At 36.7% G+C, this 20,622-nt stretch overlaps 2 protein-coding genes and 1 pseudogene across 4 annotated transcripts in view; all 3 read right to left on the bottom strand.

Annotated features, from left to right (window-relative positions):
• Positions 1-1,075: 1,075 nt before the first annotated feature.
• LOC114539688 lies at positions 1,076-2,833 on the bottom strand (annotated as a pseudogene).
• Positions 2,834-14,683: 11,850 nt separating this feature from the next.
• On the bottom strand, positions 14,684-20,594 carry LOC114539677 (semaphorin-5A-like). Of its 3 annotated transcripts, XM_028560286.1 has the most exons (8): positions 20,507-20,594; positions 19,384-19,419; positions 18,821-19,062; positions 18,252-18,427; positions 17,354-17,530; positions 16,898-17,074; positions 16,584-16,688; positions 14,684-15,702 (listed from the first exon to the last, which is right to left on the bottom strand). In XM_028560286.1, the coding sequence occupies exons 4-8, from the start codon at positions 18,355-18,357 to the stop codon at positions 15,293-15,295; spliced, it is 975 nt and encodes a 324-aa protein (XP_028416087.1). In that variant the 5' UTR covers positions 18,358-18,427; positions 18,821-19,062; positions 19,384-19,419; positions 20,507-20,594; the 3' UTR covers positions 14,684-15,292. The 3 variants fall into 3 exon arrangements, with proteins under 3 accessions (XP_028416087.1, XP_028416088.1, XP_028416090.1); XM_028560287.1 differs by having other exon boundaries at positions 18,821-19,419; XM_028560289.1 differs by lacking the exon at positions 20,507-20,594 and having other exon boundaries at positions 19,384-19,480.
• A 27-nt stretch (positions 20,595-20,621) lies between these two features.
• Position 20,622, bottom strand: part of LOC114539687 — a 5,974-nt gene continuing 5,973 nt past the window's right edge. The window contains exon 3 of the mRNA XM_028560300.1: position 20,622. This exon is cut by the window's right edge and continues 387 nt beyond it. Within this exon, the coding sequence (XP_028416101.1) occupies position 20,622 (1 nt within the window).

The following is a 20,622-nucleotide window of genomic DNA, read 5'->3' as shown; positions in this document are numbered from 1 at the left end:
ATCAACGTTTTTAGTCAATATTTTTATTTTATAAGCGCCCTCCAACAACCTTACAATGAGGGCATAGCCATCTCCACAGGGTCTGAATACCTGCAACTACATATAAAATAAAAATATTGACTAAAAACGATGTCATAGAGTTATTTTTGCACATCATGGTATACATATTATTTTTTGATTTCACGACAATCTGAATTTCGGCCCGCCGGGGGGGGGGTTGAGGGGCCCCGCGCTGAAAAAATGCTACGGGCCCCGCGATAGGTTAATCCGGCCCTGTATAAACAGTATATAAGCTGCCTAAGTCTCACGAGCGAAAATAAGACAAGGCTCCAGAGTTGTTTGCCCCAAATAAGCCGCACTCGAAATTCTCATAGAAACCATTAAACAATTATGGTGTCCAACATTTACGTTCTGTCGTATCTATATGCAATGTCCCTAAAGGCTAAATCCCGCCAATGTCATGACGATTTTTCGGGGATTTACAATTAAGGGTAGTGCAGGCATATGCTATCTTTTATGTAGTGATGAAATTTGAAATATCTACATTTTGTGCGCGATTGTACTTTGGATTTGACAAGAAGAATAAATTACAGAGTATTTGCACACCACATCTCCCGCTATAAACAACAAGCTCAAAAACATACCTTAAACGTCTGGCCAAAGCCAACTGCAATAAGCCATGAGTGAACGTCCTCCACTGTGAACATTTTTTCTCTGTTCACCGGAATTATAGAGCAAAGAAATATTTGAATATACCAAGACACAAAGACAAGCTTATACCGCACGTTGAAGCTCATGGTGATTTGAAACTGACAATGAAATTGGAGTCATTTGAATCGTCGCGCCAAAGGAAACGCAAAACATGATTGGCTCATTATAATTAATTATATCCGTCCGCTTGTATTAGCATTTACCTCCAAAGAAAACGCAAAACATGATTGGCTCATTATAATTAATTATATCCGTCCGCTTTTATTAGCATTCCAAAGGAAACGCAAAACATGATTGGCTTATTATAATATATATATATATATATATATATATATATATATATATATATATTTAAGGGTTAGAGACTGTTGTGAGTGTTTTGTTTACAAATAAACGCACGCACTGGCCATACAATGAACGAGAAATTTTGAGTTCATTGTATGATCAGCAAGTGCGTTTATTTGTAAACAAAACACGAACATAAAGTCTCTAACACTTTTAATATACAATCTGAGTTCACTGATTGCTGCAATGATGATCCAAGGCAAGGACTATATTTATATGAGAAATTGAGATTGAAAAGACAAATATAAAAGGAAGGGAATTCAAACAGTTCAACAATTTATTATCAAATTATCTGACAAGCATAGTTTAACACAATAAAACATTTTAAATAAGCTAAGAATTAACAAAACAAAGTTTTACCAATGGGGGACTCACCGCGGGAAGCCCGCTTAGTGCAGCATGTCATTTTTTTTGTCCCTGCTTGCCATTGTAAGTAAACGTAAAATTGCAGTTTTCGAAACTTGCACTTCCAAAGTCAACAAATTTGGGGGATGTTGTCTTGGCAAAGGTGTTTTTGTAACTTATTTCATTTCTGTTGTTGCATTCGTTTTGCTGCAATGGTTGGTCCTTTGAGCCAAGTGAAGCCACTGGATTGCCCAAAATTTCCGAGCATTCCTTTTGTTGTTGTATCGTTTGTCTTTCGCAGTACACCTTAATACTTCCCTCGTTTCTGTGGCCGGAAACTTGCATTATACGATGGACAGAAATTCCAGCGCTATCCAGTAAAGTGACTGAAGTTGCCCTTATACAATGGTTTGTGTACACCTGGCTCAGTTTTGCTGCTGTTGATATTTCTTTCATCATATTTCCTAACGTGTTGACGCCAAGAGGCGCTCGATCAAACCAGATTTTTTCACTAGCAGAAAATGCATGTTCTCTTTGGCCTCTGAAAAAGTGCTTCTTCTCCTGGATTAAGTACCTCAATCAACCTCTTTAAATATTGAGCAGGACAATGGCTGTCACCAGTCGAAAACATTTTAGGATCCGCTTCGTCCGCCTTGTCGCTAAGACCGCCAGGATGATTCTTAGTTTTCTCTTGCTCGGCCATTTCAACATACTCTAAATCATTGGCGTCTGTTTTGAAAACAAAACTGTTCTTTGTCAATTTCCTTTGGTTTTCTCGACCTCTTCTACAGAAATATAAGTTTATGTTGAACCAGTTCACTCGCAATAATGATATAGGCGAATCGCTCCCAAAAACACCACTGTCATAACATTTTTGTATGTCTTCGGGTTGAATACTTGAGTGATGTTTCACTTTGGACGACCCATTTTCCTTAATTTTCTTTAGCTTTGCGTTTAAAGACCTATTTGCTGTTTTAAAAACAGGATCAGTTATGATTGAAAACGTCTTTCCTACTGTCTCTGAGGATAAATATCGGTTGATTCCTGCTCTCACAGCGACATGAGCAGAACGACTATAGTCTTTCACGTCGCTTTGTTTCAGTTCTTGATAAAACTTGGTTAGTCGTTCTGCCAGTGTCTCTTTGCTTAAACATTCCAAGTACTCAGTAGGATATCTTACTTGCAGCCATTCTTCAAATAAAAAACGCCATAAATAAGTTTTTCACAAACGTAAATGTGAATTGTCAAAATGTTCAGGGCAAACAAGAAGCAATTATTGTGTTTTACAATTACCTTTTAAGATGGATACACTCCATTTTGTTTGATTTTTGGTACTACCCGGTATAGAATCATCGATAATTTGCTGAATTTCTTCGTCGTTCACTTCGGAAAATCTTGGCGTTGAACCAGCTTCGTTCATGCGGGCTGCCATTTTTGAATAAAATCAATAAACCACGATTATCGTGGGTTATTGCGAATAAACCACGATTTTCATGGGTTATTGCCAATAAATTAGGATTTCCATGATCTGTCGCTAGGCAACAAGAAACCACGTGATCGATTTTGACCAATCGCGTGCTTAGATTTAGGCCAGTGCACGAAGATTGTATATTAAATATATATATATATATTATATAATATATATATAAATATATATATATATATATATATATATATATATATATATATATTTAATTTGTGGTATGATGTGATATTAATGTATGAACCAATAATGCTCTTGGCCTTGTTAATAGCTTAGCCGTCAAAATAAGGCCCAAATACTGGAAAGACATATGTGGCCGGCATAGTTTCGTAGTAAAAGTAAAATTTACTCTTTTTTTTCAGTAAAGAATACGTAATTTTTTTAGTAACTGATACACGTTGTATTTACTCAAAATTTTAAGTAAATTTTACACATTGTGCATAACTCATGATTTGAGTAAATGCTGCGTTTACTCAGGAAAAGAGTAAAACTTTACATTTACAGTCAAATTTTGTGAGTATTTGAATCTCCTGCGTAAGCTTGAGTAAATTTTACTCATCAATTTACTCATAGTTGAGTAAATAGTGCGCAAAAATTCGAGTAAAAGTTATTCTAACACTTTACTCAACATTTTGAGTTTTCGTTTACTCGCAAGAGAGAGTAAAGTTTCTCTTTACCGAATGAGGAGTAAAATTTACTCAAATTATTGAGTAATCGGTAAAATTACTCAAAAATTGAGTAATATTTACTCAAATGAGAAAATGTAAGCTTCGACAAAATAATTCCCTTACCTGGGCAGGGTTTAGCTAAACAAGGCCTGTATACGATTGATTCTCCGATGTTACTACAGTTTTTTCCATCAAACTTTGGCTCAGGATTGTTGCAAACTCGTTGCCATGTTTCAAAACCTTCACCGCAACTTACATTACAACTATTTATTAATGACAGGTTGCCAAAATTACCGTCAACTAAACAAAATAAGATAACGTATTGGTGTTGAATACGAACAACTTTTTATACCCTAAAAAAACAAACGTGACACATTGTTATACCGCTACTTCTTTCGGAAGTTTAATCCGTACGTTGAAAAAAAAGTGTATTGAAAACAACACATCTATATTTCCACCTTTCACATGTGCATGGGAAACGAAGATGAACTTCTTCAAACACGTGAAACAAACCCACAATACCTGGTGTACACATAGGGATATCACAGTACTCCCATCTCTTGCTCCTCTCGGCAGTAAAACACCAAGGTCGTTGTCCTGAGTTTTTGGGATTACGACAGTAATTCTTGGCGTTATTTAATTCTGGATATGTGGTGTTCATGGTATGACGATGTGGACATTGTTCCGTCCATGACTGACACGGAATACCGGAGGCTGTCACTGATATATTGCCATTGTAATTGCTTCCACTTAAGTAAAGGCAATCTGGGTAAAAGGATACACATATGCAAAAGTGTTCAGGTTCAATTGGGCACAAGCCGCTTGAACGGTACAGATCAACAAAAAGTGTACTAACACCACTGTATAAGAATGGATGGCATCAAATTAGAATCAGGTATTTTATGTTAACAATGAGTTTAATAAGCTAAAACAACTGGCGTCTTTAAGCAAAGTGAAAATCTGCTAATGATTCAGCGTAGAATATAATATACCAGAAGTGCTCTTGGAACAACATTCCGCTAATAATGTGTTGTATTGTGCTTATAGTACTTCTGCACAGACGTCAGAAATTTCCGCGTTTGGGAAACGAAATATTAAATTATATCTGTTCCATTTGGTGAAGTAAAATGAAAATAATTATTGCATACATTTTTCCACACTTACCCAAATTTCCTGTCGATTCAACTTCTCTGGGTGTATCTACGGAATGTGCAATTTAGAAAAATTGAGAATACTTGCCGCAGAGTCATTGAGTAAGTAAAATTTTGCTCTGGCTTGAAAATGATTAAGTTTCAAAGGCCCTGTTACATGGTGCATTTTTTTTTGCAATTTGAAACGCAATTCTACTTTTGAATGATGTAGACGCTTCATTAGTTTACATCCCTCAAAAGTTGAACTGCATTGCAAGTTTCAAGAGGGTTTGCGCCGTATAACAGGGCAATAAGTGAAAATTAAAAATCGGCTGTACATATAAGAAAAGATTCGTCCACAGACTTTTTCATTTTTAAAAGACGGTTTGTAACATTTAATAGGCTTTTATTATAATAAAAGCTTTACAAGCATATTTAATGCAACAGTCTGGTGGAAGCTTCCACAAAGCTTCCTTCGAGCAAGGACCAGGTTTGTAACAATAACTTAATTAGCACTATAGGTAATAATCAAAGCTTTGATTACATAATTTTTTAAAAATTATAATGAACTTTTTAGGAGCTGAAACAACTGTTTCTAATGTGGGTATCGAGGAGTATATGGGAGCAGTTGACAATGAAATTACTGGCCAAACCAAAGTTATTGTGTAAGTATTTTAGTTTGCATTTTATACCCAAACAGTTGAATTGTCCTTAGATGCACTTTTTAACACATTAGTATTCCAACTTTCTTGCAGCTTATCATGGGTCAAGGTATTTGGCACCCGCTATGCTGAAGGATGTGTCATAGTCACTTCTTTAAATTATGGACAACCATCCTTTGGTAGGATTGATAATTTTTTTTGTTTTGGGGACAGTAATATTCCAGTACCATTGTCTCCAGCTGATGGAATATTCAGAACATTTGAATGCCTATGAGGTTTTGCCACTATATGATAAACAATTTATAAAACAGAGAGATTTACAAGATTATCATCCCCTCGGTATTCATCAAGGTTTTGGAAAAAATGCAAGAAAATGTTTTGTCATCTTGCGTTATAGGGTAGACATCTTACAGTAATTTAGGAACTGGATTTAGAACAATTGTGTAAATATGCATATATTCAAATTTGTTAATGTGTTAAAAGTGCAACCTAAAAAGAAAAATTCCATGCATGACCAAATTGTGTATTGAATATTATTCCATTCAGTAAGAACATCTAACCCTCTACCATCCCCAGACAAGGTAAATTTATAGAAGACTGATAGGGCACACACACAAGTAGACACATCAAATCAGCTGAACAGTATCTTTTGATGTTTAGCAAGCGCAAATACTATAGCATGAGATAATTTTTAATACTTTTCTTTTAATTTTGGTGTTAATTTGTTTACATACTCCTGACATAAACCTGCTGTTGCATATGTACGCTCCAGTCTTGGATCTTAATTGATTCTATTGCACTGACAATGTCAATTTTCTTTTCTTCAGTCTCAGTCTCATTAGCAACGGTGTCACTTGTGTCATACCCATCCATCTGATCATATTCCTCAACCACTCTCCTCCTTTTTTTTGTTTTTTTTTCATTTTTTCTTTTTCTGCTCACATGTTTCCTCTTTAAAGATGCATTTGCTTCTGAAATATTTGCAATCATTCAGTTCAGATGAGCTCATGCTCAGGAGTATTTAAGAAAATTTTATATTAACTTTAATAATACATTGTCATTGTCTGAAGTTTGGTTTTTTAATTAAATATATTTTATAAGCTTAAGCAACCCATAAATATCATAAACATATATATGGGTTGCTTTCTTAACTGGAAGCGCTTGATAATTCAGAATTACATTACAGCCTGAGCCAGTGGCGTCGCCAGCATCGATAAGTGGGGTGGACATATTCATATATTCATGTTCACAGACCGTTAAAACAATCAATTTGAAAAGAAATGAATGATGTAAAACACGAATATATGAATAAGTCCCCCCACTTATGAAGCTGGCAACGCCACTGGCCTGAGCCTGGCCTAGGCCTGGAAAATGAGTTGGCTGAAATTCTTCCCCTAAAAAATAAAACAGCTGCTGACCTTGTACGTTGGCGTCTTCAACGTTTAGTAAACACTCTTCGTTTGACTATAAAAAAAACCAAAAGACTATAATGGACGCCATAATAAGAGAAAAGATTAATAATTCATGAACTCACCTCTGATTTATTCGCCATCTTTGAATAACAATACCACGTGTTCAGATTCAGGTCATGTTGACAAATTGCCGAAAAATTTCTCGCGTACAAATTACACGAAAATTGAGCCGCATCAATCTTTCTTACTCATTAGAAGAGTAAAAAATCCTTTTTACGCGCAATATTGAGTAAAGATATTTTACTTAAACTTTGAGTAAACAAAAGTTTCGCCGCTACTCCTTATAATGAGTAGAAATTACTCCAACAAGATAAGTCGAATTTTTGAGTTATTCTTACTCAAATAAAGGAGTAAAATTCATCTTACTCAAGCAGTGAGTATATTTAACTAAAATATTTGCGTAATATTAGCAAATACTCAATAATTGAGTAAGATTTACTCATGAAGCTATAGCTTCTGACTAGAGAAAAATCATCCAGAAAAATATTTTCGTTGAGTTGAACAAAATAAAGAAGAAAGGAAAAAGATAAAAGTTTTAAAGCACAAAATTGATTGGTTTTTCTTACTTTACGCGCCTATGTAACTTCGTATTTCAAAGAGTTACGTTTTAGAATTCACGTAAATAATCAAACACTTTATAATGACGTGCACTGTACAATATAAATTACCTGTTAAGTTTTCAAAATCTTCGTACAGGCATTCTGGGGAGTCACCAGCATTCCTGTATGGTTGTAGCTCCCCCCGGAGCAGTTTCTTCTTTTTCGGTAAGCGAATTATCTCATATGTTATAATTTTTTCCGCTATTTCATGACATAAATGTTTAGCAGCATTATACGATTCGCGGCAAACTTTCTGCTCTTGATATTCGCTCTGCGTTCGGTCACAAATCGGAAAATTGAAATGACAATAGATTACACTAAGGACGTAAAGACATTTTCGTATTTTGTTGATATTCATATTAAGAAAAAATTCTAATTTTGAGTCGCCCAGCCTTTTGATATCATCTTCAAGCCCAATAATATTGTCGTTTTTACGAATTTGATAAGACGGAGTACTATAGACGTACTTTGGTAACAAGATACCATGATTTTCACAATAAGGCCGGGTAAAATTTACCAAAGGGTAACAGGAACTTGAATTGAGTATCGGCTCAGCTTCGGCAGGAATACACGTTCTAAACAACAAACGATCGATCTTTGAATATTTTTCTTGGGATATGATAGCTCTGACTTATAACACGATTTGCACATAATAGCAGCAGGTTAGGGTGTAGATGTAATTGTCAACAAGACTACTATAAACTGGCTCTCTTTCAATAAAACTGGCCTTTACGTTTATGTTACCATTAACATGCACTTACAGTAAGTTGGAAAAAACAAAATAACTTTTACCTGTTGCTAACGCTCTCCTGAAAACGATGTTGAACTACAATTAAGTAGATATAGAAACATAACCGTATTGCATGATTTCTCTGCAATTCAAGCCAGGTAAAAGTACTAATAAGCATTTTATAAGAAAAAGAATTCTGGCAAAATCATGGGTATGAAGATGTAATCTATAGTAACGGTTATGGAACCATGTTAGATATGCTAGTTTTTATTTTTGCAATCACGGATTCTCTTGGTGATGTGCATATCATGCAAAGGCAGCTTTCAACACTATATTATAACATGGGCTATCTTTAAAACCAGGAACAGGGAATCGAGGAAGGATACGGGGAAGTGAATGGGGAGCGATAAAACAAGGAATGGGAAAAGCTGGAAACTTTAAACAAGGAATGACAAAAGGCAGAATCTTTAAAAGAGGAATGAGAAAAAACGAAGTCTTTAAAACAAGGAACGAGAAAAGCCGGAATCTTTAAAACAAGGAACGAGAAAAGCCGGAAGCTTTAAAACAGGGAATGAGAAAAGCCGGAATCTTCAGTTAAAACAAAGAATGAGAAAAGCCGGAACCTTAAAAACAAGGAATGGGAAAAGCAGTAATCTTTAAAACAAGGAACGAGAAAAATCGGAATCTTTAAAGCAAGGAATGAGAAATTTTCTATTTTTGTATGCGTTTGTATTACGGCTGGAAGTTTGTAACTAACGTAACAGGGTTTGTAATACGGTTTGCAAATCACTTTTACCTGTTTCTCGGACCAGTTTTATCGAAAGAGAGCCAGTTTATACTTGCCGACGATTACATATACACTCTAACCTGCTGCTATCATGTGCAAACCGGGTTACAAACCATGTTGCATTAGTTACAAACTTCCGGCGGTAAAACAAAAGCATACAAATTAGTTACACAATTTCCGCGCGTAATACAAAATATGCCAATCTAGCATGACTATGTTATCCGTATTTTACCCAATTTCGCAGCCAAACTTAGCATTTGCACTAATTCAAGTACGCCCTATTCTTTTATCTGGCATATGGAACATAAACTGAATTATTTTGGGGGGAAGGAATATAATACATATATAATTATGGAAACGATGAAACGAACACAAGGTTCATAAATCCGCTCCGGTGCTGTGTAAACGTATAGCTCCGTTTTGATACTTTTTTGCACCGTTTTCAGACCGATACGGAGTAGTGTATGTAGTGTATTGATATTGTACGTATTTAAGTCACGCGTGGTTAATCTAGTAACCCGGATGACCACGAGAGATTTAGGGTCTTTGGGAACGAGCTGACTAGGCGTGAAGCATGTAAGATATGTACTAAATAAAGACTAAGGAAAGCCTCTAGAGTGTAAACGTAGCCTAAAGGCTGTTTCACACTTAGTACGCGTTTTTTATACGCACTTACACGTACAGATAATTTTAAATGCTTTAAAATGTTATTATTTAACATCTATCGCAACTAATGCATACTAAAATATGTAGAAAACTAAGTTATTTGTGATGATGCCGTGAATAAATCCTGGAAGGCGGGAATTCAGGACACCTGGCACATCAGACGACGGGAGTAATGGAGATTTATGTCACGAATACAACAAGGATATAAAGCAACATGTCATCAGCCTCGTACCCAGGCGCTTTATTGGAAAACATAAAGGCTGCATTCAGCGTAATATAGAGATCTGTGGCTGAGATGTGCGAGCGCGCAGGAGCCACAGATCTCTATATTGATAATGACATGTCATTCAAACATTGAATTAGCAACGAAACTTGTAGAACTCAGAGGAGCTCGGGACAAATTCGACAAAATGGAAAAATATTAATGGCGGCGAAAGAGCTTGCGATTAAGAGACATGTCGAGACATTGAGAGAGATAGTAAACGAAGCCAACAAGCTAGTACGAAAAATCGAGGCAGAGAAAATTACAGCCAAACAAGGAAGCGACGAGATTGATGCATGGATCGAGGAAATTGAAAGAGAGCTTAACGAGGGCGATGAGAAAATAAGTATTTTGGAACAGTGGTTGAATGAAACGCGAGAGAAACGAGAATATAGCGATCACAAAAAGAAAATGGATTTTGAAATTGAACTTCACGATGGCAAGATGAAATTACAAGATCAGCAGATTGACGAACCGTCAAAGAACAGACGTCAGATGAGATTTCTACCCCAAAAATGCAAAACTGCGGAAACTGACAATCACAGTATTTAATTGATCGTATAGAGACTGGCAGAGATTTGGGGGGCAGTTTTCGGATAGAATTGACAAAACTAATATATCCCCTGTTGCAAAACTCACTTATTTAAGGGAGTTCTTATGCGACAAATTCAAACGTGCGATCGAGTCTCTTCCATTTAACGTGGAGGGCTACAACAGAGTGGTTTCAATTCTCAAGGATAGACTTGACAAGGAAAGCGAGATAGTAAAAACGTATGTAAAAGAGATCCTTGAGCTTCCACGTACAGCAACATCAAGTCCTGAAGGGATGTATGAATTCTATAAGAAGTTACCATATTGTTTACATTCACTTGAGACTATGAAAAAGTTGGACGCTGTGAATGGAACTGTTGCCATGGCATTGGATAAACTACCAAACATACGGGATGACCTAGTACGAGGTGATTCTGGTTGGGAAAACTGGACCTATGTTCAACTCATTGAAGCATAGGGACTTTGGACTCGAAGGAATCCTGTCAGTGAAGCACATGCAGAAACCAGATGATTGGAAGAAGATTGTGGTGTAACCAAATCAGATGGTCATGAGATAAAGAAGACAGCTCATGCTGGGGGGGATAATTGAATTATCTATCCAATAGTGCTAGTGGACGTGGATGGGATTATAACACACGCACTGCTCGATACTGCAGCTGGAAGCAGTCATGCCTCAGGCTGTTAAAATAAAACGAATTGAAATGATGTTAGGATCTACCACCATTAGAGTAGAAGTTTATGCAGCCCGCATAAAATCATTAGATCAGAAATTTGAGCTTGATATTGAAATGTCGAAAGTCAATAAGCCTGAACTAATGAAACTCAATCCAAATTATGCCCGCTTGTTAGAGAGATGCAAACATTTGAATGGTTCAAAATTTGAAGTGTTACCTGCAATGCTTGAATTGAAGATCGTTGCAAGAATCAGTACAGTACAACTGCCATCAATACAACGGCGCATGGCGTACATCAAAACCATTTAGTTCCCGTTTATCAGTTTATTTATCTTCACCGATATAGCCAGGCAAATAAACTTCACAACAAGTCCACGAGTACAACCCTTTTCAGCCAAGTTGGGTCTACGTATACAATATGTTGTAGGCTTACTTTTCGACCGTTGTATGCGTCTACCGCAATAGTTTTCTCTCTATAATTGGGCATGATTTCCGGGTGGGGATTTTTTTATTTACACTTGAATGACGTATATTTGATAAAGATTATTATAGTTGACACAAGTCGGCGAGGCTACTTCCATGTGCAAATATTCAATCTCTTCGAACTACAGGGGCGAAGACTGTAATCTGCAAAGTTTTTAAAGCAAATTCCCATGCAAGTGAAATGTCAGATAGGCTCGTGAATTACATAAATTTAAACTGCGATCAGTTTCTCTTGGTTTGCTGATGCGGTTCTAGTTGGCAAGTGTAGTGTTACTCCATGATAACATATCATATGTCACGTCCTGTCAAATCTGGACGACAGGATCTTTTCGTTGTTACGCAACTTGGGCCGGTTGTATGAAAGCCGGTTAGCGCTATTCACTGGATAGTTTTTTTTCAATAGCTTTAAAATTGCCTGTTGCTGGGTATAACTCGGATTATTATATTTTCATATCACATTTCATAAAGCAAAGTTTCCGCATTCCACGAATAAATAATAAGATGCGGAATGCGGAGATATTCCTGCCTGCATGTACTTGTGTTTATACACAGCTGCATGTCGATATGTCCACCATGTTGCAAAGTAATTTAAGGTAATGTTACACGGAACAATTTTCAACATCATCTCGCAACGCAATAATGTTGCGAGAAAAATTGACGCGTGTAACATGGTGCTTGTGGACAATTTTCAACAGCAAAATTGTTGCGGAACAATGTTGAAAGTTTATGAACGGACGTCAAATCCATGCAACATTGTTGCTCGGAATTTTGTTTAATTTACCCAGAGACCTTTGTTTGAGCTTTGAAAGTGGCGGGAAATATAAACAAAATGGCGGAAAGCGAAGAGAGTCAAGATACAACAAATATTTGCGATCATGTTTCACCTCAGAAATCTGCTGCTGGCGGGCTTTTCGATAGTGATAAATTACGTTTAATAATGTTTTTTAATAATAATCCCACATTATGGGATAACAAGCCTGGGAAAGATGGGAAAAAAGAAAAAGAGGAAGCTACAACTCGTTTAGTTGAAACATTTGAGTACAAGTATACAGCGACCGAACTATTCGCAATGTGGAAGAGCCTGAGATCGTCATTTTTAAGGCAACAATGTTGCATGAAAATTTTCCTCGTTTGACATGTGCTAATTTCTTCGCAACATTATTGCGTTGCGAGATGATGTTGAAAATTGTTCCGTGTAACATTACCTTTAGTCCGTTCTGTGCAGTGGTTATGCGAATGAATATATCCATTTCATATACCTGAGTCTTACGCAATATTAATAGTAGCTCAGTTGGAAGAGCATTGGACTGGCAAAAAAAATTTCGCGTGTTCGATTCCCATTGTTGTCAAGCTAATTTTTTTAGCTTTCCTGGTGAGTGACTCAGAGCAACTTTATAGTTCATCACAATATTCATTTTTGCACAATTGGTCTTTTGTACAATTACAGTACTGTCAATTAATGCAAACCCTCTGGTGTAAAAATCGCCCTAAATTTGCATGTTTAGAACATAAGCTTTGTTCATACTATTATACTGTCAATGTCTAGACAGTGTGTGTATTTTAAGTGTAACACTATATAACACAATAAAGTAAAACTCCGTAACGTTTTCTCCCGGCAAGTCGAGTAACTCGGTTAGCCGGGTAACTCGGCTCCATGTAAACAGATCCAAAGTTATATTTTCAGCGATGTAGCCAGGCTAATAAATTATTTTACACAAACTCTCGGCAAGTACAAATCGTATTAGCCAAAGTTGGATATGCGTATAAACTGCTGTAGAATTACTTTTCAACCGCTGTAAGCGTTTCTACGGCAAATGTTTGCTCTGATTTCCGGCGGATGTTTTTCATTTTCATTTGGATGACGTATGTCAGCGAGGCTACTTCAGTATAAATATCAAATCTCCTCAAACATCAGAGGCTAAACTAAACGTCAAATAGGCTTGTAAATTAAGAAATAAACTTATTATTTCTTAAATTGAGACTGCCATAAATTCCCAACGCTGATCAGGTTTCAGTTGAGGAGAAGTGACACGACGCTTGCATTGTTTTGGATCAAATGCAAACACGAATAATTCATGCTTTACGGTTAATAAATTATCATGAATAATAAATTACAAAGATATTAAAATAATTCTATAAATTACAGCTTATTTCAGATAAATTAAAAAAATCTCAATTCCCAAGACGATTCAAAACAATGAATGGATTTCACCGAACCTGAGGCGGATACATGTTTTAGTATAAATTTCGAGGTGTTTACAAATAATAAAAAACACAATTTCAAAAAAATTCATAATTGCTTCAATTTTTAATTTGAAAAAATTATATAAAAAATCTGCACTCACTGACCAGTGACTATCACTTCAGAGACGGTGAATTTTGAAGCGAGCCTCTATTGAGCGTTAACTCGCTGGGGCTGTTGATGAATTAACACCTATTAGCGAGAACACTGTCAATGACGTCAATATTTAGGTCAATATATGCTATATCAATGCTGTCTTGCGAGTTGCAGCTCGTTTAATCAAAGTCTTTAGAAGCAGCTAGTTTTAAAAATATTTTAACATACGAATCACAACAGGAGTATTAACAATAATAGTAATATTAAGTAGAATTTTGCGCGCGTAGCGACATTTTCCCCGCAACAAAGCGAAAATACAGGCCCAGTAGCACATGTTTAACAAAATAGAACATTTTTTGGTAACATGGATATTTGTTTTTTAAATATGCTATTTGTCTTTGTTGTGTCCATGTAAATGTTTGGCTTCATGTGAAGAGTAACAAAACATCACTTAATACTTTGAACTTTGAACGCGCTCGAGAAGACGTGTAATCAGAAACCACGAATTAGAAAATTGGATATAGTACACCCTAATATTCTAGAAGAATTTATATAGTGCGTATATAAACAGCATGAATCTAGCTGTGATCGAGTGTATGCTTTTGGCGTTTCATAAATATACAAGTTAAAATTGTAAACAACTGTAAACGTAACATATGAACAAAAGATGAAAATATCTTACCTTGAATAGTCAAATAGAACAGAAGCTTTAAAGTTTAACAAAAATTTGAAGATCCTGTCCATCGAAATCAAAAAGCACATGGATATGAGCGAGTTTAAAATTTGTCTTCTACGCATAAAAAACGCGCACGACCACAATTCCTTGCGCTAAATAAAATTTAGTTCAGAACCCCCTCTCTGCACAAATTAGACTGCTGCTACGCTCGCTCGCTTCAGGCTCGCTCGCTCCGCAGCAATAAGTTATAGAATTATCAGCCAATTATTTTTCGCAAAATTACTTTCCAGTAACGCGTTATTCGTAATATCGGTGAGGCGTTTTCTCCTCATGTAAGGATCGTTTGCTCTATTTCCTTACTATTACGATAACTTATACAAAACTTGCAGGTTTCTAAAGTTTCATTGCTAAAGGTTTTTGATTTTACTAATTTTCGGATGCTCTATCCAGCTGTGCATGTCGCGATGTTGCGATGCATGAATAACCTTATTTTAACATAAAATAGACCCGAAGTACGATAATAAAATCTCATTGAATTTGCTTGGTAATGTTGCTGAAGATGTGCTGCATGAGAAATGAATTCTGGAAATTTTCCCAAGCTTAGGGAAAATGCAAAAATGAATACCAAACTACTAACGCTGTAAAGAGAGAGTTCTTCGATAAAAAAAAAACTAGACGACTTCTAGGGAAGAGAGACAGATGTTAATTATTAAGCAATCTGGGTCGTGGGATAGTTAGCAATTTCTGTGGGTAATATGACTGCTGAGGATCTTTCTGGAGTGTCGTAAAGTTCTGTCCCATTTCCCTCTTGCACCGTATTTGTTTTGAAACACAAATCGTCGTAAGGAACGAAGACATTTCTGACATGACGTCCCAGGACGTCATATACATGGTTGCCAGACTCATCAACATTTCCCCACGCGTTTCGAAGCCATTCAACAGCCAATGGTGGAAAAAGCTGGAGTCTGTCATACCAAGAGCTCTGCGAAGAATGTGTGTTGACATAATCTCTTCTCCACAGCACAACACCACGTGAATAATGTGGAATCGGATTTCCATCAGGTGTAAGATTACCGTACTCTGGAGGACAGTTTTCCGGAGTTGCTGAATGTGAAGAGTCTATAAGAATGAAAATTTCTGCTATAATTATACCATGATTATTAACTCTCTGATTGTTTACAACCTGCTTGGTGATTGGAACAGTGGCGTCGCTAGACCTCGGAATGTAGGGCGGGGACAAAACAATGATGTAATGTCTTCTTCTTAATTGTCTGTAGCAAAATATGCAGCGACATAAAAATGACCCTAACTGCAGGAAATAGTAAAATCGAATACAAAGTGAGAGAACACAATTTACTTTGTATAATATTAAGTTTAGCGGATTTTGGTTCGGGGCACATCGGAGTTTTATTCTATTGGAACTGTATGCTCTACATGCGGGCCATTATCTTAAAGGGTAGAAACTGAAAATGCATGATAGGATGAGCGTTGAATGAAAAACGAGGGTAAATAATGTAGTGAACCCATGTTAGATATGCAGTCTGTGACTATAATTAAATTTTTAGCTCCTACATTATATACATTATTCCTTAGTATTTTGGACACTTAGATATTAGCTTGTTAATGTGTTTTCGTAACACTATTTTACTGCACATAACATTAGCCCAGTTTTTGCTTGGCCCCTGGTCTCAGGTCCCGGGTAGCTAACCCATTCTCCCACGCTCTAGACGTTACTGTTCGTAAACTTCATTCTTTTTCAGCGGAGTGAAGATCATCTCAGGTTAAAATAAAACTTAGAGGCACGTCCCCTGGTTTTCTTTCTGGCGACGCCATTTGAATCGATAATTGAACAATGTGCTTATAGCCAATTCAAGGCGATCAGTTTATGCATGCACTATTATATTAACATTCCAGTTGAAACGACAATGTGCTGGGTTGTTGTTCAGAATGAATCAGTAAATTAAATCAGTATGAATCAGTAAATTAAATCAGTATTTCACCTTCTTTGGGTTTTTGTTTTCGAACGATCAAAACAAAAACTACGACGAGAAACACAGAAACAACAGAAGCAATGATAATAGAAATCGTCCGGGTTTTGGAAATATCTAAAAATGTACAAGTGAAGTTGTCAAGAAGAAACCAGAAAAATTAAGTTGTAGGCGATATATACGTAACAAAAAAGGTATATTTAGAGACATTCCACAAGGCGTGCGTGTCTCATGAAGGAACGCATGAAATTGTGCATGTTATAAAAAGATTGTTAGTATATTTTTGTCTTCAGAGAAATCTTGCGATTTACTGAAACAATGGTTACCTGAGCAATGTTTCATCTCACATACTTGAAACCGATAAGCTGCTCCCAGCTTACTACAATTCTCTCTGAAATCAGCTCCAGGCGGTATATTACACAGTCGCATCCATATTTCAACACCTTGACCACACGTGACACTACAGGGAGACGCCTTTGTCCAGTTGCCATAACTACCAGCAACTGCAAAATGAAAATTAGAATGAGGCACTTCCTCCCGGGTTGTAATGCAGCTAAAAATTGAAGTATTTTGTAAAGAAGCTACTCCAGTTCTGTTGGCACATGATTAACATAAATTAGTGGCCTCCATGCACTGGCGGTCTAAAGTGGAACCATTTTTGGTTTTGATTGATAGAGCTGAAAATTGTAAACGAATTCAATATTTCATTGCCAGAAACACAGAGAGCAAAAAACAATATCATGTAGTTACTCTTCAGCACGTATAGTTGGTTTAATTCTTACTGTGACAAGTTTTTCTTTTGCATTTCCTTATTTCAATCGAGTTTCCCTGCCCACTGCAGTTACTGCCGCTGTAATTTGGTTCTTGATTATCACAATTACGTTGCCATATTTCAACTCCTTCACCGCACGAAACATTGCAAGGAATAATGACACTCCAGTTGCCATAACCGCTGTTGACTAGAATTACCCACAATATAAAATTCAGTGAATAACGTGAACATTTATGAGTGTCATAACATGTTTGAAAAATTTTCCCGTCATTTTCTTTGTTGTTGCTGTATAAATGCATATGGTCTTTGGTTCGTATTTAAAACGAACTTTACGCTGGGACGAATCGAAAGCACTTAAAAGTCATCTTTAGATAAGTAAAATTTATTCTACTATACGCTATAATTACAGAAATATCAAAAAATCGCGGTTAACCTAGGTCAAACCTCGGTGATCGCGGTTGAAATCGGTCAGACCAAGGTCGAACCGCGGTGAGACGGAGGTTTAACGTCGGCCTAACTCGGTCTGACAGACATTTCTTAAGACTGATGCTTTCGATATGATTATTGTGTTGTCGTTCTGTTCATAACATTCCGTTCGAAAGCGATCCGCAACTATGCACAGTGTTAGGTTATTTCTGGACTGTACTGTAATTTTCATAAGTCTTAACTACCTTCTGCACGTGTTGATTTCAAGTGCTTCATCTTTTATTAACTTCGAAAGCTTATAAATTTTCCGGGGCACAACCTACTCATTTGCAGTTGTAATTGCAACCAATGAAATTCTGCTTACGCTTAAGCTGTCCAGTTTCAGCTATGTTAAAACAACAAGATAATTTCCAGGGCGTTACAGCACTTGGCAACAATGTCAGCGGCTCATTTTTTGCATGCATGCTAGGTAATTTCCTTACCTGGACAGGGTTTTGCCCTACACGGTCTGTATTCAACTGGTTCTCCGATTTTACTACAGTTTCTTCCACCAAACTTTGGCTCAGGATTTTTACAATCTCGCGCCATGTTTCAAAACCTTCGCCGCAACTCACATTACACTTTTCTTTTAATGACCAATTGCCATAATTACCGTGAACTAAATAAAACAAACAACTTTTCATACTTCAATTGTTAGTAAGGCATTGCGATGCAAACTTCTGTACTTCTTCCGTATTTCAAGCCGTAGATCAACCTCCTCCAGACATGCATCTCTTCCTCGCACTAATTATTGTTGCGTATTAAGCATGACCATGCAGTAAAGGGGTAAACAGAAATTACAACATATAGATTTCCGCCCGGCACATGGGCGCGCAAGAACGATAATTGGGGGCAGATATTCACGTATTTTAGTTAGCTAACATGCTTTAAGAAAAATTGATCTCAACATAGTTGATCTCAATATAGTTGATCTCAACATAGTTGATCTCAACATAGTTGATCTCAATTGATCATCATCAGGGCTCCCCTCATGTGTATTGAAAACGAGTACCTGGTGAACACTTAGGGATATCACAGTACTCCCATCTTTTGTTTCTATCTGTAGTAAAACACCAAGGTCTTTTTCCCGAGTTCTTGGGATTGCGGCAGTAATTCTTGGCGTTATTTAATTCTGGATATGTGGTGTTCATGGTATGACGATGTGGACATTGTTCTGTCCATGACTGACATAAATATCCGAGGCTGTCACAGATATGTTGCCATGGTAACTGCTTCCGTTTAAGTAAAGACAATCTGTGTGGGAAAAGCACAGCTCAGCTTAGCAGGTTAGGCCACTCGCGTGTTAAAATAGCGTCATGAGGTGCGTAGTGAAAATAGACACAAGTTGCCCCTCAGCCAGCGTAATGGCGCTTGTATATTTACACCTATAATGCTGCAAATGCGAATCCAAAGTTATCACGCAAAGGCAAAACGCACAAGTTTATAAAAAAGTCGGGAAAAAAGTTGGTAAAAGTTTGTTAGCATATATCCTTGCAAGTTTGTTTGACAACTATGACATAGTAAAGGAAAAAATAAATTGACAATATGTGTGCATGCTCATGTATGCATGCTTACCCAGAATGGCTGCCGATCCAACTTCCGGAGATGTATCTAGAATCAGAGATTCAGAAAAAATTGTAACTCATCTCAGAGTCGTAGAGCAGATGAAATATTACCAGGGCCGAAACTAGAACGATAATTGGGGGGTTGTTTATTCATATATTCAGTTCTGCCCTGCGGATTTATTTTGTAAGTGCAAAAGCTCACAATGGAAATCCGTCGGGCAGAACTGAATATATGAATAAACACCCCCCCAATTATCGTTCTAGTTTCGGCCCTGAATATTACTGTTCATTGTTGCAATAAATATATATGACCACGCATGTTCTAACAACTTTACATTTAATGTTGTGTAACGATTATATAAACTGACTGACAAAAAAAAATTCATTGTTGATTATACTTGGGTATTTTCCTCGGAGGTGAAATAGAGGGAAATATATTTCCTCAAAATTAACGCTGGTTGGAAACTGAAAAAAATCGAAAAGTGAGAAATCGTATTTCAAGGCTATAACATTAACTACTAAACTCAACTTTCACTAAACTCAACTTTCACTAGACTCAACCTGCAACTTTTACTAAACTCAACATTCACTAAACTCAACTTTCACTAAACTCAACTTTCACTAAACTCAACTTTCACTAAACTCAACTTTCACTCAACTAACTCAACTTTCACTAAACTCAACTTTCACTAGACTCAACCTGCAACTTTTACTAAACTCAACCTTCACTAAACTCAACTTTCACTAAACTCAACTTTCACTAAACTCAACATTCACTAAACTCAACTTTCACTAAACTCAACTTTCACTAAACTCAACTTTCACTAAACTCAACTTTTACGAAATAGGATCAGTGGCCGGCGCCGTTAGAAAAAATTCTGTGGCTTCGATCAACCGGCCTAGGATTATTTCAGCTTTGAACCAACGGAAATTTTTCTGTAAAGTATTTCGTTTGAATTAAACGAAATTATGAACAGACTGAGCGGTAAAAAGTGAAAAATGAGTTTTCCTTGACCTTTCTGGCGGTTGTAACGTCGCATATGTGAAAGTGTTTTGTTTTTCAATTCACGTCAATGAACAAATCACTTTAATTTAAACTTGTGCACTCTTAAATCTTGTTGTAATCAAATTACCTGTCAAGTCTTCAAAATCTTCGTACCAGCATTCTGGCGAGTCACCAGCATTCCTGTATGGTTGCAGCTCCCCCCGGGTCAATTTCTTCTCTCGGGATAGCGATTTTATCATATTT

This window comes from Dendronephthya gigantea, unplaced genomic scaffold, assembly GCF_004324835.1.
Source record: "Dendronephthya gigantea isolate DGI-Jeju-01 unplaced genomic scaffold, DenGig_1.0 000212F, whole genome shotgun sequence".
Taxonomy (NCBI): Eukaryota; Metazoa; Cnidaria; class Anthozoa; order Malacalcyonacea; family Nephtheidae; genus Dendronephthya; species Dendronephthya gigantea.
The sequence above is the reverse complement of the archived record's forward strand: the minus strand, read 5'-3'. Positions and strand labels throughout refer to the sequence as shown.

What these genes read in the sequence shown, in the direction of transcription:
- LOC114539677 (XM_028560287.1), bottom strand. Translation starts at nt 18,357, where the DNA reads ATGGCGCGAGATTGTAAAAATCCTGAGCCAAAGTTTGGTGGAAGAAAC. An exon ending in CAAAAGAAAAACTTGTCACA is followed by an intron (nt 17,075 to 17,353) that starts GTAAGAATTAAA and finishes TTCATTTTGCAG; the next exon opens with TTGCTGGTAGTTATGGCAAC. An exon ending in AAAACAAAAACCCAAAGAAG is followed by an intron (nt 15,703 to 16,583) that starts GTGAAATACTGA and finishes TCATTCTTATAG; the next exon opens with ACTCTTCACATTCAGCAACT.